The sequence below is a fragment of the Epinephelus moara genome, chromosome 19, assembly GCF_006386435.1.
Source record: "Epinephelus moara isolate mb chromosome 19, YSFRI_EMoa_1.0, whole genome shotgun sequence".
Classification (NCBI taxonomy): domain Eukaryota; kingdom Metazoa; phylum Chordata; class Actinopteri; order Perciformes; family Serranidae; genus Epinephelus; species Epinephelus moara.
The window spans coordinates 12,786,430-12,809,300 of NC_065524.1; the positions used below are offsets into that span (position 1 = coordinate 12,786,430).

Sequence of the window (22,871 nt, forward strand, 5' to 3'; positions counted from 1 at the left end):
GACTCTTTTTCTCATTGACACACACAGCACATTAATGAGTAAATTAATTTCAAATGGTTTGCATTCAAAATCTTATTAAAAAATTATGGTTAGAAAGTTTATTTTAGTGAAATGATTACTACTAGACCTATGGCGTGTTATTAACGCTAATGATGAAAGAACCATGTGTATATTATATTTATCTTCTACTCTCTTTCAGTTTAGGTAAAATTGGCGCAACTATGACCCCTTTCCTTTCATTTTTCAGGCATTCTTGATCTGAAATCTACCCTGCTTTCAGTAACTGTAACTGATTACACCAGCACGTCTCTGTAATCGCTCCACAGTAATCCCATTACATATAATCCCCGACTCCTAATCTCATTGACACACAAGGTACATGAAGGAGAGGAAATTAGTCACAAGTGATTGGCATGAAATGCCTGATCATCTCATGGTCTCTGAAAGGATAGAAATAACTGTCACATACTTTGTCAGACGCCCATGCCCTTGACAGCTTTGATAGCTTTGTTGTGGATTTTGTTTGCAGTTTGGAAACAAAAATACACTGTTGTACAAGTTTTCAATTATAGTTTTCTTGGCTGTTGCTGACCTTTCTTTAACCCCTAATTCCAACCTAACCTGGTCTTAACCCTGGAAAAGTCCCTTAAAAAAGTGGAAAAAGTACAATTCTTTTGCTTTTCAGGATTATCTGCATTTTCATGTTCTGATAAGGACATTCAGTCCTTTTAATCATAGAAATAAAACTTGGAAGTTGTATTGAAATCCTAGTTGAGAAGTGAATGTGGTGTGGCCTGCTTAGATGTCTGATAGACGGCCATGAGGCTCACAGCAGCCGTCATTGTCCCCGTGCAACGCAGTGAGTAGTAATTAAATATGCCACTTATGCTTCACTGATTCATTTCCCTCACAATTTTGAAGCTCAGCTGAATACATTTTTCTGTGCAGAAGGGCTGTATTGTATCCAGTATGGCCTCATTACAAGGGCAGAAGGGCTTGGTGTGGGGGAGGGCAGAGGCACGGAGGGGGGAGAAGCACCCCATGAAGACATTGTGCTTAACATCACTAAATACCTCAAACGCCACATTGTCCTTCCCAGCCCTCAATTAGTTGGGGTCCTTGTACAAAGCACCGATTTCATACAGGGAGATTTATTTTTAGAGAAAATCCGGCCCTGTGCAGGCAGGAAGCTCTCTGAAAATCTAATGAAGAACTCAGCAGTCATGCAGAGTTGTTAGTCTCAGAGCAACATCAGTTAACAAAGCTTCTCTTCAGTGTCTCTATGTGTGTTTTTGATGACTGCAAAAGGCTAGACCTCTCCGACTTTTTGTTGTGGCGGCTCTAACTGTAGCCTGCTCTATCTGAGCTGGACAGTGTCCAGTCAAAGAGCCTCTTTGCCCTGCCCTCAGGCCTCTTCAGCTTGTGGATCTCCGTGCGGAGGAACGCCTCTTTGGTGGCTGTGACAGGGAGAATTAGGCAAGAGATGCGGGTTCACTTGCCCTGCGTAGGGGCTTATCTTGGGCTAAGCTGAGGGACTAATAGCAAAGCCAGCCTCCGCTCCAGCCGGTCTGAGGGCACAGGGAACCATCTGTCCACTCTGTGGATAGCTGACAACAAAGGGGGCAAACATTGAACACGGACTACAAACTAAAAGGCCGTTCATTTAGGTGATACCAGAAATACAGAAGAGGAGCAAGTATTTTGTATATAAGGTCAGTACTTTGGAACTAATCATTCTTGTTGTATTACAGGCCTCTCACTGAGCCACAACTACAAGTGCCAGACTCCTTCACAGCTTAGTTTCTACTGGTAACAATGCAGACTGTAGTAATGTAAGGGTTTAGAAAGACACAAAGTTGAAGTTTAACTTTTAATTCAGTCGCCCTTTTCGGTTCTGTACATTTAAAGGGAGACAAAGAGTCCGTTCTTCATTTTAATGCACCACTCCTGACTCCTATTAGTTAATTTGTGCTGGTTGTGTGTCCGGACTCTGCTGTGTTGTAAATGCATTTTGTTGCACTGTTAACTTCAAAGATAGTTTGGGCTACAATGACTTATCACACTAAACCAAACATGAATCTATGATAGTGTTACCTTTGTGTTGAGGGAGGAATGCCATGCTGCATGGCCCCATGCTTACAGTCTGATATTTGATGGTTATTAATAGGACGTTACTTTAAATATTTAACAAGTGATTAGTCATGGGTTAGTCGAAATCTTTCATTATGATAAAGATAAATAATTTAACACACATTTCAAGATATATAGAACAATGTCTGAATTATTGTCTGTTTAGGAGCTTTGCTCACTAAACAGGAGCTCTATTGTATGCGATAATCTTGTAGAATACAATAATCTTTGCATTACAATTTCCAGAATGTAAAAAATTCTTTGTTTTAGCCTCAAATATGGAATATATTTTCTAATGAAACCCCTCAAGTAATCCACTTAGACAATGTTCTCCATTTCCCTCAAGGATTAATGCCCTGTTTTTTTATTGTCTGAAGCACATTTCTGCCTGTCAGTGCTCTGGGAGCTGGGTTTCTGTAGATTATCTGTTTTATCATGTATACTCTGCGGGTGCTGTTGTGCACCAGTGTTTTGTTCGGAAGTCTTGAGTGGGCGCTGACGTGCTAGAGGTGACAGAAATGGGTCAAAAGGGTCTTAGCATTAACTAAACAAATCCCGGCCTATAGGATTAGACAGAGATGTTGCTGTTTATTTGATGTATCCACTGTAACTTTATAATGATACATACACAGAAAAGAGAATAGCTGCAAGTCTTGTTAGCAGTAAGATATCCTCCACATATTCATGACGTCGTTTGGAGTAAGTCCTGTAGCTCAGTCTAGTATTATCAAGAGTGGAATGTGCTAGAACAATATCTTATTGTAAACTTGTCTCTGCTTCTGTTAAGCTATGTTTTATTTACTTGGTATTTACTGATATTGCCACGTTTCATTGGATAATTAGTGAGAATTGTGTTATCCTCAGAGTTAGCATGCTTGAGTCAAACCCACACTCATTTTTGGTCTTTTTTTTAGGTGTGGAATGGCGGCAGAGAGCTCTGTATTTATTGGTTTGTGTGAGTATCTAAGCAGGGGTCTGTGGGGGGGTCACATGTCATGAAATAGTCTGACATTTTGGGAAATATGCTTTCACTTTGTTACAGAGAGTTAACTGAGAAGATTGATACCACTTTCATATCTGTCTGTTATATGAAGCTTCAGCTAGCGGCCAGTTAGCTTAGCATAAAGACCGGAAACAGGGTAAACAGCTAGCCTGACTGTCTAAAGGCCACAAAATCCAGCCCCTCTACATGAAGACATTATATCTTGTTTGTTTAATTTGTTCAGGGATTAAGTGAAGTGTAAAAATTACATTTCAGTGTTTTGCAGGCGGTTATGTGCTGGGCTGGAAGCAGTAACTCCTTGGAGCCTCCACAGTTTGCTTGGCTGCTGGTCAGAGCCACAGAATAGTCTATAACCCACGCAATTTCTACACTTTGTTATGGATTTAGTAAATGAGATATAACATGTTAATTAGTGAGCCTCACAGATGCTGATAGGCAGATTTTGTTGCCTTTGGACGGAGTCATGCTTGCTGTTTCCCTCTGTTTCCACTCCTTATGCTAAGCTAAGCTAACGGGCTGCTGGTTACTGCTCCATATTTACTGTACAGACATGAGAATGGTGTCCATGTTCTCATCTAACTCTCTGCAAGATAGGTGTATTTCTCAAAATGTCGAACTGTTGCTTTAAACATGTCCATGTGCATACTGTTAAAACCCTAGAGTAGGATGGAATTAAACTCTGGATTAACTGGGAGCACCGCACACTCACCAATATGGTGTCGCCATGTTCCCTCCCCTTTTTACCAAGCCCTCTAAAAGTAAATCCACTATTTGCATTAAGCCAATCGGTTTTAGGTGAAGTCTCACGTGTGATTGCTTAATCACTCCACGCAAGCAGTAACTTGTTAAATTACCATGTCTACATTTAGATTATTTTGTTAAGTCACAAATTGTTCCTCTGGATCAATTCAGTGTCTGTGAAACACTGAGCTTTACCAAGACCTGTGTAAAAAATATATGGTGAAGGTATTTCTCAGAACCATGATGGTCTAATAAACAAGGTGACCTTGGTCCTTTGCAGACTTTAAGTCTTCTCTCTGTCTGTTATGGTGCAATAAGCTGCCCTTCCTACACTGCATCGAGACATTCTTTATTTGTTCTGCAAGTACAACCAATTGGATACGCGGCCACAACAGAGCCGACATTGTGTGGTGTGATATTAAGAGACAGTCACACACACATCACTTGATCCTCAGGCCGCCACAGCACAAGTGGCTTCCTTTGTATCTTATCTTATCCGAGGGACTCACACAACTTGTATTTAGCCGGAACTAAAGACACGGTCCCATGTGAAGATTGCACCTAGTGATAGGCTTATCTTCCCCCACTCACAACTACACGGTCAGAAGACAAACAACAATGATCCACAACTCTTCAGAGAGCAGCAGCCCCTTGATAAATTCTATAAAAGGGAATTTGGCTCCTCTTAGCAGCATAAAAATGACTCTTCCAACTTTGGAGCATTTTACATTCCCCATGGTTAAGGTAATGATCCATAACATTTTTAAATAGAGATCTATTTTATCTCTGTTGCAGACAGATTTAACAATGATGATGCAGCTTACACACAGTTCATGAAAGCTTTTACATTTTCTGTGTCTGGTAGCTCTTTCCCAGGAAAATCTTGTGGAGCACAGGAGATGATACATTTCACATTTCCTGCAGCTGCAGCAGTTTGGCTGTAATGAATAGAAGAAAAACAGGGTGGTTAGCATGAGCAGTGATGATAACCACAATGGCTTAACGGACAAAGATTGGAAAAGGCTGGAAATCTATTGGAGCTTAAAGGGACAGTGCACCCCAAAATCAAAAATACACATTTTCCTCTTACCTGTGGTGCTGTTTATCAGTCTAGATTGTTTTAGTGTGAGTTACCGAGTGTCGGAGGTATCAGCCAGAGAGATGTCTGGCTTCTGTTGAATATAATGGAACTAGACGGCACTCGAAAAATACATTTGACAAACTCAGTGGCAATGTCTGAAATCATGACCTGGATACTAAAGATAATCCACAGACCTTTTTGTGAACAGTTTATGTAGGAACTATTTGGTTTTTTTTGGTTTTTTACTGAACTATACCCAACAACCCTATCAATGCACATGGGAGGCTTGTGCTCATCACAAAACGAGATGTAAACATTAATGGCGTCATGGTGAGCTGTAGCGTTAGTTAGCTCAGTGGTGCTCAGTGAGCTAGCAGTAGATGCACACTTCCTTCTGCGCAGTGATATGGTTGGTGGGTGTAATTTGGAAGAAAGAACATACTGTAAAACTATTTGCTTAAATCACTGAACCTGACAGACTTGTATTTGGGACAGACCTTTCATTCTTTTTACACAAAACTGTTGCTCAGCAAAGATGAGAAAATACAATCAAACTGTTTATTTGAACCAGTATGAATATTACTTGGAATAATACATCAATTATGTATCATTCATTTGACAGACAGGGCATGACACTTGTTTAACGGCACCCGTCATACCAACACAACACCACTTAATCCTCTTAAAACAGTATTCATAACTTGGATTACTTTTTATGAAAAACTTTTTTGATCTTTTTGTTCAGTGGACCCTTACAGACTAAAAAAATATAAATAACTTGTTGGGTAATTGAGGAATGGACACATATTCTGCCTTTATGACAGCGACAGAAGAAGGGAGTCACCACTTTTTTTCCGGCCCTCTTGTTTACCATGGCGGTACATCTAAATGAATTTTTCTTCAGGGCTCATGGTTTCAGTAAAGTGAACTGAATGACTGAATTGTGGAGAATCTAATTGAGCTTAAGATGTGTAGCATTTCTGTTCTGACAGTTTAAACATATTTGTATGTGCGATCTATACAGGTATCTAACGTTTGTTCAAATGGGTAGCCAAAAACAAGGTTTTATACATCAAAAAACTATAAAAATGAACTGCTTGGCAACCAGACCAGGCAGAATGTGTAGCAACACCAGGCTAGTGAAAGGGACTGAGCGTTTAGGGACCAGGCTCTTAATTGAAGTTTTACGGGTAGTTCCTACATGAAACTACTCACAACAAGTGGATTATCTTCAGTAATTAAGGTCATGATTTTTGGAAAGAAACATTGCTGTTGAGTTTTGTTTGAATGTATTTTTTTGGCATTTTGAGCACCACAAGCCGAGTGCCATCTATTACCATTACATTTGAGTGAAGGCAGACAGCTTTACTGCTGATATCTACAACACTCTGCAACTTAGACAACTTAGACCAAATCAGTCTGAACAGATAAACAACACTGCAGAGAAGAGGAAAAATATTTAGTTATGATTTTAGAGTGAACTGTCTCTCTTATACCCACACATAGTTTGAAATCGTAATAACATTTGTTTAAAAAAACAGGACATTGTAGATTACCTCAAATACTAAAGCTCTTTTTATACACAGGAACTGTGTTGAACCATTTCTTTCTTTTTTGCAGAGGGTTTACTTTAAAGTTTGGAAAACACAGAGAATGTCTGACAAGGAAGAAATGGCTTCAGATGGGAGTCTGAATGTTACACTGACGCTGAGGCTGCTGATGCATGGAAAGGTAATAGACAAATGTGGAAATAGCTGAGTGTTTCTTTGTAGTAACATCCTAATGGTCTGGTAATAGCATGTCGTTGTTGTTAAAATGATTACATCCTGCTCTAAATGTGAAAAGCTGTTAAGAGAAAGTCTTGTGTGTTGCCACTTGCTTGTTTAGCACTGTTATCTTTTCATTCACAGGAAGTTGGCAGCATAATTGGAAAGGTAGATTTATTTATTTTTCAATACATCAGCAATTTTTTTTATATAAACTGTTTTTTTCTGATTGTCTTGTCTCCTCCACTTTACAAAGCTAATCAATCCTACTGATTTATATTTTCCTACATGATTCCAGAAAGGAGAAACAGTAAAGAAAATGAGGGAGGAGGTGAGCATTGACTACTGTGAAAACACGTACAATTTAATGTGTTCTGGCAGATCAATTACAGCAAATCGAAGTTAAAACAATTGTGGATTTGTGTTTTCAGAGTGGTGCTCGTATTAACATATCAGAGGGATCATCTCCCGAGAGGATTGTCACCATCACAGGACCCACAGAGGGCATCTTCAGAGCTTTCTCCATGATCGCTCAGAAGTTTGAGGAGGTACAGCAAAACAAACGTGCAACAAACTCTGCTGCAACATATCGTCAATAAAATCCCGTGTTTAAGAAAGATTCTTTAAAAGATTTTGTCTGAAATGTGAAGGACACTGAGTGCACCTTTTATTGTCTCTAAAAAAAGAGAGACTTGTCAAATAAAGCTGAGGTTGTTACAGTCAGTGCTGAAAAAACCCCAACATATTTTTGAATCCTCCCTCAGGATATTACCGCAGCAATGACAAACAGCAACGTGACAAGCAAGCCACCTGTGACACTTCGTCTGGTTTTCCCAGGGAGCCAGTGTGGCTCACTGATTGGCAAAGGAGGCTCAAAGATCAAAGAGATCAGAGAGGTAGGAGCCCTTTTCGTTTTTATTTTTTACCAGGAAGTTGTTTTTCTGCACCCAAACAGGGACAGAAAACCTCCTCCCTGCTGCTTTGACACCTCGAGTATCAAACACTCCACTCAAACTTTTCTTGTTTTTCTCTGCCTTAAAATGTATGTATTTTTTGTGGTTGCTGCTCATGAAAATCCCACTGATTATTCCTGTAAAGATCGGCAGAGGCTGAATACTCCTTCTGAATGGACAATATTTGTGTACGCCTCTTCAAATATTGGAGCACACATTGCTATTTGGCTTGCAGCTGCTCCCTGCATGTCAAAATGTGTTCGGGGTAATTTGCGGGTGCTTGAAACAGCATTTCAATTTGGCTGATGGTGTGCTCTTTTCAGCAATAAATAGCCTTTGTTTCTTCTGTTGTCTGGTGATGTTAAGACCACAGGCGCTCAGGTTCAGGTGGCAGGAGACATGCTGCCGGACTCTACAGAGAGGGCTGTCACAATCTCCGGCACTCCACAGGCCATCACTCAGTGTGTAAGACACATCTGCTCTGTCATGCTGGAGGTAAGCACTGTCAGACAGCAGATGATCTTCACGTTCAACAGCTCTATTTAGGCGTCAAGTATGTCACATTTGTTTACGTGGGAGGTGGTAAAAGGTATTCAGTGGCACATTCAGGGTATTTTCAGTCTCAGCGAAATGTTACTCCTGCAAGGCTACAGATTTGTGTTCAGGTTGTGGTTGGTCGTCCTCATGAGATGTGCAACAATAATAGCACTATTTGCTATGATGTCATTTTTTCTGGTAATCATTTTTTCTGTCAGGCATACATCCAAAGCCCTGTCTAAAGATGTCAGTCCTGTTTAACACAAATATGTGAATATATTTTTTAATCAAATCATAATTCCTGTTTTTTCAGTTGAGCTAGTTGAGCTAATTAGTTTTCCACATATCCCCTGTAACTGCAGAAGTACCCTCTTGGGTACAAATACCCCTGGATAAGAATCCGTGATGTATATTATACTGTACAACACATTTTAAAATAATTATTTATGTAAGATTGAAACCGTGGGTAAAATGGACTCCTAAGTAAGACGGATGACTTTAGATTCAAGTGCAGCATCCACCTATTCTTGTTGTATTGTTAACACATCCTCACCAATGCCCTATTTTCAGGACTATTCACAGTTGTATCATAGGTTTCTTTGGTCCAAGGTCTCATGTAACTTTCCCAGCCGATGAAAGGAGGAATAAAAAGATTCAGCAAGCGATATAAAAAGGGATATAAAATGCATCAGTGTCAGCAAGAGTTCTTTTCTCAGTTGCAGCAGTGTATAAATTCTGCCTTTTTGGTTTGCATGACTGTGTCTCTAGTCTCCACCGAAAGGAGCGACTATTCCCTACCGTCCCAAGGCCATACCTGCTGGAGCCCATGCAGTATTAGCACCACAACACTCTGCACAAGTAAGTAGCAATATGGGAGTTATTTAGCTGTGATTTTAGCAGCTTTGTTAAAAGCATAACAATTGAATAGGCTTCTCATTTTGTGGGAGCTCAGTCGCGCTGATCATTAAGCATATTTCACCACTAGAGGGACACATCCATGTAATTATACAGCAATAAGCTCTTCATTTTGTAATGCTGTAAGCAATAAGATGAGGTAATGATCACATTAGAAAGTATTCAGCCAAGCTGTAATGTGTCTGTGATATGAATAACAGTCATTTACATTAATAATCCCCCTGCAGTCTGAGACCTGAAAGATGTCGTGACTAAAGCTCATGTTTTCCATGAGCTGGCTAGTCGCTGTCCTGAATTTGGCACAGTCTGCTCTGACCTATCAGACATCTGTTTATGTTATTGGATTTCTGGCCATGGTCAAAGAGGGGGAAAAACAGCAGATGACATTTAAATGAAATTCCATCAAATCCATACACATTAGAGCTATGGAGAAGAGGAACAGAATGGATTTTTAGAAATGCACTCACTGCACTGAGTTCACACTCTGTGACAAATTCACATTTCAAGTGACATGTTCGAACATGTCTGTGTGCACATAACCACATCTTTTCTCTCATGCCTTTCAGGCCTTTGCAATTCCAGGGCAGTATGCTTTTGCGCATCAAGATGTAAGTATGCTCATTTGAGTGACCGACATCCACCCCAATGACCTACTCCTGCCCATTCCCTCCAAGCCACCACAATACCCTCTGTGTACCCTACTCTGCAAAGATGAAACTTCAATAACCCTGATCTGTTGACATTACTAACACTAACACGTTGTAGCAGCATGCATTGATTGAATTGAAAGTGAAGATCCTAAGAGTTCATGATCAGTTGTAGCCTTGTAGCCAGAGATGTGACTGTATTTTCAGATGACTGCCATGAGAAGCCAGCATGCTTTCTGAAGGAAATGAATCTCTTCACACTGACACCATCTGTGATGTTTGTGAACTTCAGATTGGCTCTGTATTGTAGCTGTCAGCTCCTCTGAAATAATCCAGTTTGATTGGTTAGCTCTAACTTCCTTCCTACCCTGCAGTTGACCAAGCTTCACCAGTTGGCTATGCAGCATATCCCCCTCCCTTCCCTTGGGCAGAGCAACCCTACCTTCCCTGGTACGTACCCACGGCTCCCTGGGGAAGTCCATCTATCCCTCTGTCTTCACTCCTCTTCGAATCACACCATCAACACCCCTGTCACTTCAGAGAAGATCAAGGATGTCTTCATTCTCTCAGAGTTTACAGATGCTCTCACAGGTTTTTTATGGAAGGTGGCTTTACAGAGATGTGCATATAACCTGCATCACACTGGTATTTGCATCTATTTACACCAGAAAATAGATGAAAACAAAAGAACAGTGAATATGATTGTGAAGTTTTAAGGTTAAGCCACCAAACTAGTTTATTATCAACAATCTTGAAAGTTAGTCACTGAAATATTTATAATCCAAAAAGAGTGTGTGACAGATTGAAGCAGACAGAAGGAAATACAAAAGTAAAACAGCAGAGTTCTCTGAGAGGGGAATGTGAAAAATGTCAGAAATATTTACAGTTTAGTAAATATTTAACCATTTCTCACTATTTCTCATATCCTCCCAAAATAAATTCAGCTCCATTTGCCCAGTTTCCTTCTCCAAAACAAATCCTAATCTCTCGACCCCATCCTCCACCTCTGCAACATTTCTCCTCCAAATCTAACATTGTCTTGGCCAGACCATCCCTGACCTCAACCACCCCATGTACTCATTTACTTTGCCACAACTAACCGAGGACAAAACATTACAACATGTTGATTATACAGACACGATGGTGTTATGAAACGCACTTATTTAAATGAAAACGTAGCTTACTGTAGTAATGTAAAATATGTGCATAGAATGTGTGATGAATATGTATAGACAGTAAATGTGTCAGTCTAGAAGGATTTTCTTGCCATTTGCCATTTTCATGTCTCTACTTTAGCAGTGTAAACTAGACAAAGTAGGTTAACTTGTCATGCAATGAAAGTGAAAGCCATTAGTGCCATACTGTTGTTTGCATTCCTTGTTCTACTTTGCAGGATTGGATGCATCTGCCCCCACAAGTTCACAAGAGCTGGCAATACCTAATGATGTAAGTGCCACATTGTTTGTGTTCTTCCAGCACTAAAACTCGCACCGTTAATCCTCATGCTACTTACTCCATTAACACTTTCTGGGAGGACAGCTGTAATGAGGAATTTTTGGGCACAAAAATCTCCACCTGCTTTTTTTAAGCATAAATTATTGGATAAATACACCAAAATCATTGTAGTATTAAGTTGTTGTGGCATTTATAATACCAGAAGCTATTAATGGATCAACAATAAAAGACTAAGAGGCTTGAGAGCAGTCTATTAGCTGTGCTCCCTTAGCCTTAGATACAATTATTTTCATGTATTATCAGACTCATGAATCATCTCAAAATTACATCAGTGGTTATTTAAGTTTTATATTTCTATGGAATTACACAAAGTATAACCAAACATTTTCCAGTGATTTAAGGTCTTTTACTTTCTCGCAGGGAGTAGATGAGACGATCGATACCATTCCTGTGCTGTAAATATGAAGCTACAGTCAGCAGCTAGTTAGCTTCACATAATGAAAACGAGGAAACGACTAGTCTGGTTCTGTCACTATATTTTATCTGACATGTTTGCTTAATCTGTACAAAAAACAAAATAGCTTTTGGTGGTGCTGGACTATTTCCTGGGCAGGAGCAGTGACTTCCTGGAGTTTTGTAACACCTTGAGATTGCCAGACTGTACAAAATAATGGATGTAGTCACTGAGATGTCATCCACTGGTTTGTGGACTCCTGTTTTGAAGCCTCGAGTTTGGCATTTTGGCTGTCGCTGTCTTGAATGCTGCAGAGGAGCAGATTGAAGAGCAGGGTCATTCTGTCTCATAGTCCATAGAGATGCCTTGTAGACATATATAAAAATTAACCCCTTTACAGTTGACTTTAATGAGTAAATTAGCTATAGAGACTATAGTACCGGGCTGTAAACATGTTTATTTCTGCTGTTAAGTTGGGCATTTTAATATGGAGGTCTAAGGGAATTGACTGGCTCTTGGAGCCAGCCTCAAGTGGCAATTAGAGGAACTGCAGTTTTTAGCACTTCCCTGCAGGCTTCATTTTTATGTCCCCAGAGGGTGCTGCTCGTGAACACTCAGTTACCTCAGATAGTTTTGTTTACACATTGGTTTTTGAATGAATTAAACAAGCCAAATATAACATTATAAGAAGTGAGCTTTAGAGGCACTGGATGGTGGCTGTTTTCCCCTGTTTCCAGTCTAGGTGCTAAGCTAAGCTAACCAGCTGCTGGTGATAGCTTCATATTTACCTTACAACATGAGAGAGCTCACATACAACTCTTGGCAACAAAGCAAATAATTGTATCTCCCAAAATGTCAAACTAGCCAGTGTCCTAGTGATAACACTTACAGTGTTGGCAACTAACCTTATGTGATCTTAGAAATACAGCATGGTGTGTATATGATATGGATACAATGCATCATGGACATATTTTCTGCTGTAACAATAACACAGCTGGGGAATGAGGTTATCTTCTGTAGAAAACTACCAGGAGACTGTGGTGGTGCTGCTATCACCATGGCATTTGCTTCCCAATGCTGTTTTGAAATCTAATTCCTGAAAAGCATTAAAACATGAGCTGTTTTTCCATTTACATGTTTCTATTCTCTCCCTTTCTAGTTTATTGGCTGCATAATTGGAAGACAAGGCAGCAAGATCAATGAGATCCGCCAGGTCTCTGGAGCTCACATCAAAATTGCCAGCGCCACTGATGGCTCAGCCATGCGCCAAGTCACGATCACAGGCTCGCCGGCCAGCATCAGCGTCGCCCAGTACCTCATCAACGCCAGGTAAGACATTACGCAGGGTGGCCACGTCCAGCAGGGCATCACATAGCGGCCTGATGATAAGACAGCCAAACACCATGCTATTGTATGAGGGCAGAGTTATTGTGCTCAGAGTGAGGCTGGATTTGTTCCGTCTCACCGCTCCGTTCTATGGACTGCATTAAAATCCTTATTGTCTCTGCTTTTTAACACATTCCTTCTTTGATACTTATGTTTTCTCCTCTCTCTCACCTCCCTTCTCCTTTGTCTCACCCATCCTCCTCCTTCTCATCTTTCACTGTCTCCTCTTAACCCCTCACTGTCTCATCTCCCCCTCCAAACGTCACAACCTGCAGCTTAGAGATGGCTAAATACACCATGCAGGCCGCTTCCTCTGCGACCCCAGTTGACCTCAACATGAGCTTCTCTCAGTCTGCTCCCACTGCCTCCACAGCTGCTACCTCTATGGCCGTCCTGGCGGCCACCACCCCAGCCCCCACCATTAACGTCCACTCTCCCTCCACCTTACAAACCATCCAAAACCCACATTACGCCGTCCCTGTTTCCAGCCTGCTTGGCATGAAAACTCTCCCTCTCCTGGCTGTCCACCCAGCAGCCGCTTCCAGCCTAACTCAGGGTTTATCCCCTTACACTGCAAAAATGCCAACCTCTGGCATCAAAAAATCTGAGCGCCAGAAGTTCGCTCCTTATTGATGTCTGCTTTTTAAGTCTAGTCAGTGTGTCTGACTGCTAAGACATTATTAAATGATGAGAAATTATTTAAAATTTAGCATAAAGGCTTAAAAATAGCTTACACCGGTGCGTGTAAGTTTTGTCCATGTAGCACTTGTTTTCCATAAATCAGGAGAATATTGGAAACACACTGAAAGGATGGTAGTATCAAAACATGTTCTCATTAATTAAAACAGGCAGCAGAGGTGCATATTAACTCAGTATTATCGGCAGACATGCATAACAATTAATGTGGGTAACTCAGGCTTGTATTAGTATCCTAGAAAAAACTATTTTTTCAAATGGATTCATGTTACAGAGCTTTATATGAAGACTTACTCCAGGAGAGGTATCATGCATATATTTTCATTCACATGATGCAAACATTGCTGTAGTTTTCTATCTGTGTCACTAGTTTACAATCATTCTTTGTTAGATAACGCAAACTAGAATCATGAGACGTGGTGCTTTGTTGGCAGCAGGCTGTTAAAATGTTTGTCTTGTACAGTAGAAGTCAGTGTGTCAGTATTTTTTAACAAGGATTGTCAACTTAACCTTTCCTTCACTATAGGCTCTCATCAGTGCTAACAGGCTTGGGTGTTCTGTAGTAGCGTTGCGCTGTTGCAGTTCTGATGGGATTATCCTAAAGCCAGATGGGATTCTTGTGGATTTCACTCTACACATTAATCCTGTAGAGCGGGACTGGCCTAACTAACTCATTTATTGTTTCTGTATGATAGCATGTGTCTTGTTTATTTTCCAACCTAAATGACTGGAATGCTTCAACTTTCAGCATCTAAAATGGACTCTGAGCAATTATTGTGATAAATGTTTTATTCATGTGTTTCTGGAGTGGGTCTCCCCCCAAACAATGCAGATTTGTAATATTTGTTGATGAAATGACTTTGAAATAAATGGAACTTTTTATGAATACAGATTGGCTGTTTTGTTGTAATTTTGTCAGTGGAAAAAAAATCTTTTACTTTTGTTGATTACTCTGACTCTTAAGTACATCTACTCTGATGATTTATGCGTTGTTTACTTTTAAGTGGCTTTGAGCTTTAATTGTATATTAATCAGAGCAACAAATTTCCACTCAGCCGGAATCACTGTTAATAACTTCGAGAGCTTTTTGTAGGTTTTTTTTTTTGTATGAACAAGATATTTAAAAATATGAGTTTGTTATACTTTGTGTACACGTAGTGCCAGTGGATATGGTATTTACTGGGATATGACGTGATAGTTATATAATTTTCACATTTTAATGATGCAAATCCTTATATTTAGAACATGTGCAGAAAACATAAGTAGCTCTAAGTAGCAGAGGGCTTTTATAATGATAAAATTTAAGGCATTTACAACATAAATCAATGCAGAAACATTTATCAGAGTGCAGGAAATGTGTGATGATGTGTGTGTGTGTCCAGTGTTGAAACAAAACCTTATGCCCTTGTCTCTGTCTAACTTCTATAAATCATTCAGAAAAATATGACTTATAACAAACAGATACCCGTTCTCTATCTTATGATATTTTTCACCAAAGAGGAAATATGTATCAGAACATATAAAACATTAAACAGCAGTGATACTGATGTATAGAAACACTAGACAGCAGTAATAGTGGCCATTGGCAGTTTGCAGCACTCGCATTTAGAGGTTTTGGCAGGTATAGAAAGAGAACATTGCACTAACTAGTCCGTGGTATTACAGATGCACTTTGTTGATGGCAGAGGGCATAAAGTTGCTGCTCAGACAAACTTTTCTACCTGCACTCTCCTGAAAAACAGAAGCAAACTTGGACTAACCTCACAGTAAATATTCAACACATGTTGTGGCAAAATTCTCACGGGTCCTGGAAAAGAACAACTTAACCTCCAGTTGTCTGCTCAAGCATACTGCTAATGGGCAGGAAGGGTACAGCGAAGGCAGTCCTTGCTGCTCTGTGTCCCACTCTGTCCCTCTTAACCCCTGCCCCCCTGTGAAGCAGTACCCCCTGCCTTTACTGTAAAAACCAAGCGGTTGGCACTTCTGTTCCGCCCGATCCGTGGAGTATGGGTAGTGAGCCATGTGGGCCATTTCCACAGGAGGGCTCGAAATGCTGAAGTGGAGATAATCAATAGTTAATGGGGGCAGAAATGTAATGACAGTGAAGGATGACATTTGAACCTCGGGGAAGGTGTAGCAGCAGAGAACAGTACTGCATGTATGCTGATGTGTGCCCAGGGCAGTTATGAGTTCACAGCCAGCTTCTAATGCTATATTAATGATTTCCTTTTTCAACCTGACACAGGCAGGAGCGAGGGTCCCACTTTTTGGAGCTCGCTGCCATCATGCAGTTTTGAAAAAGCAATTTAGAGGTAAATAAGTAAATAAATATATATTTTTTTTTTTTAGGTGCATAACCACTTGAAAGTTTGTGGCAAATTGGTAGGCAGGGCTGTCACTCAATCCCTGATGAAAAGTCACTGCAGTACTCTAAAAATATTCCTCTAGGGACACACTGGCATGCCTGTAGTGCCTTAATTGTATTTTTTACTTTGTCTATGGTACTCCTTCAGTAGTTTGCACAGTTTTATATAGGTCAGTAAAGCAGTTTATTATAGTACTTTCTGTGCTAGATACAGTAAATGTGTTTTAGTGATTGTCATAGTTAACTTGTGGTTTATGGTTTTTCAAATCTCCTACTCTGCTACTATCATCTCAAGGGAATGTATCATGTTTCTTTTGCGACATCACATAGCAAATAGTATAAGACATCTAGAGACCTTACATTATGTAATTTTCATCGGTTGTAGTCCTATAATATTCTTATAGTGTAGTAAGAGTACACACTACGGGAATGCAGGTAAACTGGTTTCTATCAGTTATAATTTATATCATAATGTTGGATTATTCCTACTGATGCATAACTTATAATGTAGCTGGCTACAGTGGAGCTCACTCTATGGTTACTTTATTACAGTTGGGTGGTTTAGTTTATTGTATTACACTGCATTATGTTATTTTCTCAAATATCTTTTTGTTTTTAAATTAATCATCCATTTAATTTTATAGAGGAACCGCAAGTACTTTAAGAGAGTGATTACACAGTGCTGTACATTTGGGAGCAGTTCTCACAGACTTCATCGTCAAATCTTAAATAATATTCAATGCTCTATATTCTTATACTGTGAAAGCCTGTGTAACTGGAATATGATATGTCGATATAATTTTGGTTGAGACTGTTTCTTCTTTGTATTTTTTTCCAAAAAGAGGAGAATAAAAGTTATAATCAAAAACCATACGACCAGAACCTGCCAGGCTGTAATTCTGTGTGAATCCCAATTTACTCACACAATAGAGAGAAAGGGGAAAAAAAAGGAGATAGGAATTTTCATTTTCTGAAGGCTGGTCCATGATGGAAATGGGCATCAGTTCATAGTAAGGTGCAGACAAGCACAAGTTATATTTTGCTCTTTCTGCAACCTCAATTCTTACTCTGCCCGACCGTCAGTATGCTCGAAGGCTCACTTCCATAGCCGTGAAACTTAAATTTTTAATGTACCGTGAAATTTTGTACAGACATTCATGGACCCCAGAGGATGAATCCCAATGAATCTGACTTTTTCTCTGGCACTATCATCAGGTCAAAATATTGATTTGACCAACTTTAGTTCATGACTAAATACTGTAGACTGTAAAAAAAAAAAAAGGATGTAGCTACCATGACATCACCCATTGGTTTGTGAACTCCTATTCTAAAGCCTCGAGTCCGGCATTTGGTCCGTTGCCATCTTGAAGCCAGAAGTGACCAAATTTGGACAAGAGGTTGGTGCTGTGGAGGAATGAGGGGAGGAAGACACTATCAGCAGACAGCCTGTCACTCAAAGCAGCCTCCCCTTAATTATGCGTAATTTTAGGGCTTAAAGAAACGTAAATGGGTGAGTTATAAAAAAATTCACCCCACATATAGTTGTCATGAATGCGGAAATTAGTTATGGATCTGTAAACATGTTTATTTCTGCTGTAAAGTTGGGCATTTTAATAAGGGGTCTATGGGGATTAACTCGCTTCTGGAGCCAAACTCAAGTGGCTGTTCAAAGAACTGCAGTTTTTGGCACTTCTTTGTTGGCTTAATTTTTTCATCCCTGGAGGCTGCCACTTGCTAAATACTTGCAAAACCCATGACATTCACCTCAGCCTCAGCCAAGGACGTAGGTTTCGTTTCCTGCATTCAAATTTGTACCTTTTCTGCATCAGTTTATGGTGTAAAAGTCTTTAGTTTTGTCGAAATAAAAGTCCATTGCCACTTCCACATTTTTACCTTCTAAACATTGTCACTATGAGCATGGTGATGTACAAGTACAGCTTAGAGAGCTTAGAGGCTGTACACTCTTCATCTTTATCAGAAAAGTAGCTGCTGTCAGATGAATCTTGTGAAGTGAGAAGTACAGTATTTCCCTCTGAAATGTTTTGGACCAGAAGCTGCAGGTAGAAAAAACTCAAATAAAGTAAAGTACAAATACCTCACAACTGTATTAAGTATGCTTATAGGTTAGTACAGGAGTGCTTGATAAGCGGAATGCAGTATTTTTAGATTCAACATTTTTAACTGTAATTACCATATTCCAGCAAAATAATAAATAGATGAAAGTTTGCAGCATCTCTCAGCCAGAGAATTTATTCCTGGCAGTGTGGAGAAGGCTTTAAAATATTAAAGGGGCAAACACACTGAAAGTGATAATTGAAACGTCTCATTTGATATGTCAAGTGATGCTACCTTGCCACACTGCAAGCATCATACTCGAAATGCCAACACCACAGAACCAGCAGTATTTTAGGAAAAGATCTTTATTTAGGCATCTTTGTGTGTGTATTACAGATACCCCCATCAATCTTTGAATAATGTTATATGAAATTCCAACTCCACAGAGCCAGCAGTATTTTGGGAAAAGGACGCAAGTAGGCGGGAACAATATGCTTTATATAACCCCCGTTAATTTTCTATAAATTTCTGTTGAGGTAGCCTAATGTTACATGAGTCAGGAGGGCAACTGTTTGATGCATATTGCTGTTTTTGTCAGGTGGTTGGCAGCAGAACACTGTTTAGTTTTGTGGGCCATCATTATTGTTATTAATATTATTATTTGCAGGATTTTCCTAATAAAAAATAAACATTATACAGACTCACGAACGTAACTACAAGTTGCCACACCAGGAGAGTGTGGTGGTGTATTTCCTGCAGAGACCCTGTCCTCAGCCTGTATTTTATTATATCCTTCTTAATTTGTTGTGTTTGTGGTGACCCTGGGCACAGTGCACAGGTGGGGTTGTGACTTTATAAAAAGGTGACCAGGTGCCAAATGCAAGCAGCTCGCAACCAAGAGGAAATTATGACCAACACATTCTCACTGCGATCTCGTCACATATCGATGTTTGGTCATGGACTTTTCATGTCCAGATACAACGTGCAAGGGACCGTAGGTGCATTGATTGTTGGCGTTCTGGGAAGCTGTGTCAAGTTCTGCCTGTTACATGCATTGTCTTCTTTGAAAATACACTTTTGTTCTCACAGGAAATTCAGCATCTACATACAGTCTTTTTCAAAATAAACACACTAGGTCAGTACAACATGGCAAAACGTACTTTTTTCCCTTTGACAACTGTGGTGAATGGGTTTAGGCAACAAAAGCACATGGTTGGGTTTAGAAAAATAAGAACAGGGTTTGGCTTTATATTCTTATGGGATGCCAACACTGCTCTCATGGGTGAAAGTCAAGTGTTTGCTGGATCCACCCACCCTACTCTAGCCTTTATTCCGCTTTAACTTTCGTCTTTTCCTGCCACGATTCCCCTTGACACCACCAGCCGCCTCTACACTAAAACAGCAACCAGCTGCATATCATGCCAACATTAAATTATGGCTTTTTTTTCCGGTATCTGACGCCGGAAGTCACTGCACAAGCGCTGGATTTCGACGGCTTCAAAGTGAGACCTGGTTGTGGACACAGCGCCAAAAGCACAAATAAAGCGAGGTAAAATGCCAAGTGGTGTGAATCTAGGATTGGCTTTCACTTTCACTTCTGCTGGTGATGCAGTAGCCCATAATTCCTGCATGGTATACCTTTAATAATTAATTTCTTTAATAAAATATTGTCCTTACCTTTTTATTCCTTTTAGCTCTCTCCTTACACTGTGGCTGCAGAAAACACAGCTGTGGCTGCTGGGTCTTCATCAATGCTCCAAATCGAAACAGTCGAAGCCGGGGCAAAAAATAGTGTAATGCTTCAGTGTGTTTGGGCCTTCAGACCAGGTGTCTTCATCGTTTTTCAAGCCAAGGACCGCTAAGCTCAAAGAGAGACAGAGCAGGAACCCTTTACTACATATATTGTATAAAATTGAGTTGCACTTGGGATAATTCTCTAAATATTTACAGGTCTTCTCTTGTTTTACTTTCCTGTAGCTGTTTAGTCAGCAACAGTTATAGCATGGCTAGGTGCCTTAGCCTCACCCTTTGCACTTTTGTTAGGGGTTTCTGAGGTGGATGGTGTGTCACAGTCTCTTGCTTGAAGAATTACAAAATGATCCATCATGGCTCAAAAGGACGTCCGCCCACTTGGAATATTATACAGCTAATTGGCCAATATATTTCAATAGTATGTAAATGTTAGCTAACTAGTTCACCTTACTGTTATGGACAGTGGTTGCACAGTGATTTGGTGTTAGCTAGCTCGCATGACTACAAAAGGATTCATCATAGATGTTTAATGATACCTAGACGCCAGATGCCGCCTACTCATTACTATGGCGCATACACCAAAAACGTCTCTAGCTCCCGAGTTTGTTTCCACGATATGATGATAATATAACAATATTCTGCTCACTGAAAATGCACACAAGTGTCTCTCACGAGTTCCAGGTCAGCTCACAGACTTTGAACAGAATTGTTTTTCTCTGCTCAAGGTAAGTTTTACAAAAACCTCCATGGATAAAATTTCATAATAGAGAGAATCCTTCATAACTGACCTTGTTTGCAGTTCTGTCAGAGGTTTTACATATGTCTGTTTTACACTGGTGGTCTATGGGAGAAATACTTTTTGAGCCACAAGGGATTTTTGCTGCAATATCGCGAGTGGCCACTGGAAAAAGTTGGAAGCAAGGTTGAGTGGCTTTCCTGAGTGTCTGGGATTCATGAGTAACAGTTAGCCTGTCATTAAAATATTTTATGAATAAGTCAATTTATCTTTGCTAATAATATGTTGAGTTTGTGTTATTGTGTTTCAGACATGTTTCAATTAAAAGAAAACCCCTTAAAATAAAATAAATGAAATAACTTGGCGGCCCCCCTGCAGTAACTCTGAGTACCCCCTTGGGGCCCGCTTAAGACTACTTTTGCAGCCTAAATTAAAAGACAGTATAAATGAATAGTTAACTTAAGAAATAAAATAGGAAAAATCCAGATATTATTCCATAATTTTGCTCAAACTAATCAGAGTGGTGGATCATGGGGGGCTGGCTCAATGAATGTAAAATCCTTGCTGTGGCCCTGCATGATCCAACACTGATTTTACACTACATTTTATTTACTTTTTCCCTCCTTGTGTAGGCTAATGTGCTTTATTCTTTTCTCATTCGGCAACTAATTACCCAGTGACCAAAATGTGTCATGGAAACGACTTCCTAATGCGAGATAATTATGTAAAGTCGTTAATCACAATGGTGTGTGAACCTCATGAACCGACCTGTGAAACGTCTCTTCGGCTCACTAATTGACTGCCTGTTAGTCCTCACTCACTTTAAACTGCCCCATCTAGCGGCCGCTCGCCTGAACTTGGCGCCCCACCACCCCCCACCATTTATTAAATTATTTATTTTTTGTCACCGTGAGAAATAAAGTGCCAGTGTAGAGCAGGGACATCAGTAGCTGCGCGGCACTTGCAGCGGCGGATCGCCGGAGACGGAGCGCTTTCACTCACTGTGGCGATCAAAGTTGAGCGCGACACGCTGATGACCTGCGAGCATCCTCCGGGGAAACTGTGCATTTGACTGGCTTAACGAGCGTCAGTTTCCATCTCTTCACCACAGATCATTTGTTGCTGTCGTGGCTCCGCTGTCCAACAGTCCGAAGGCTGCGTTTCAACCCAGCGCACTGACGGATACGGACAGACTCCGAGGATCACAGGTGAATTATATCACTGATGCTGTGTGGGGGATGCGGCTTTTTATCTTGTGCAGGCTAATTTGCTTGAATGCTCATGTTTCACACCAACTTACTTTACTGTGTCTTCTCCTGAAATTCATAAAGATTTCACTCACTTACAGTAAAGCCACCATGCCTGCGTGGGAATTAAATTGCATTTATCATATAAGCTTTTATATGCAGATGAGCTTGATGGTGGGAAACTGATGCAGATTGTTCAAACCTGCAGACAAAGGCTGTTGCACCTGTGGAGGCTACATAGGTTTCAGTGTAAGTCAACTGTGTTAGTATTTTCATGTAAATGGGACTGAGGCTGCTCTAAGAAGCATGAGAGGGATTTCAGTGGCTGCACAAAGACGCTGCTGCTCACACACTCCAGGATGCAACATCTAGTCAACACAGGCTCTGACAGTACAGCCCAAACCCATAATACAGTGTTTTCACTATTGCATACATTCAGTTTCCAGAAAGGTAGGAGGTTGGATGATGATAGGATATGCTCTCCTGAGAATATAGCTGCTTGTTTGTCAGTGGTTGTTGCAGTTATGATCACTGAATTGAGATTTATTCACAGTTTTATTTAAATGTCACCACGTCTCTGACACAGAAGGAAGTCAAAACGGCTTGACATCATCATCTTTTCTTGTTCCATCTGAGCATTACAAAAAAAAAATCAAGCTGATTTCCACTCATCTCTTTAATATGTTTCCTGCTCCAGACTTTTCCTGGCAGGCTCTGTGTATGAGCAAATTCTCACCTTGTTCCACTGCACATAATCTTAAGATTATATGACAGTTTTGCAAGGGCTGTTGGTTTTGCTTTTCACGTTTAGGCAAACTTTCTTTTGATTTGGGTCACTCGTAAGATTTACAGTCAGAGGATAAAATTCAATTAGGCAGCCCTGCAGCAATCTTTACTCACTGGCAGATGGCTTAATACTCTTGGATCCTGCCTTAGCGTCCCTTATTGCTCT

The 22,871-nt window shown here is 40.3% G+C and overlaps 2 protein-coding genes across 4 annotated transcripts in view; both read left to right on the forward strand.

Annotated features, from left to right (window-relative positions):
* The first annotated feature begins 1,153 nt into the window (after positions 1–1,153).
* Positions 1,154–14,656, forward strand: zgc:110045 (uncharacterized protein LOC664755 homolog). 3 transcript variants are annotated; one of them, XM_050071069.1, is made up of 14 exons: positions 1,155–1,712; positions 3,045–3,085; positions 6,576–6,686; positions 6,866–6,889; positions 7,020–7,052; positions 7,153–7,269; positions 7,486–7,617; positions 8,041–8,169; positions 8,980–9,069; positions 9,693–9,734; positions 10,148–10,223; positions 11,167–11,219; positions 12,842–13,011; positions 13,344–14,656. In XM_050071069.1, the coding sequence occupies exons 3-14, from the start codon at positions 6,609–6,611 to the stop codon at positions 13,699–13,701; spliced, it is 1,302 nt and encodes a 433-aa protein (XP_049927026.1). In that variant the 5' UTR covers positions 1,155–1,712; positions 3,045–3,085; positions 6,576–6,608; the 3' UTR covers positions 13,702–14,656. The 3 variants fall into 3 exon arrangements, with proteins under 3 accessions (XP_049927027.1, XP_049927026.1, XP_049927029.1); XM_050071072.1 differs by having other exon boundaries at positions 1,156–1,712; positions 14,291–14,656; XM_050071070.1 differs by lacking the exon at positions 3,045–3,085 and having other exon boundaries at positions 1,154–1,712.
* Positions 14,657–21,609: 6,953 nt separating this feature from the next.
* vwc2 (von Willebrand factor C domain containing 2) overlaps positions 21,610–22,871 on the forward strand; it is a 31,840-nt gene continuing 30,578 nt past the window's right edge. Inside the window, exon 1 of the mRNA XM_050071076.1 lies at positions 21,610–21,880. The gene's annotated coding sequence lies outside the window, so the exon portion shown is untranslated. The remainder of the gene's footprint in view (positions 21,881–22,871) is intronic.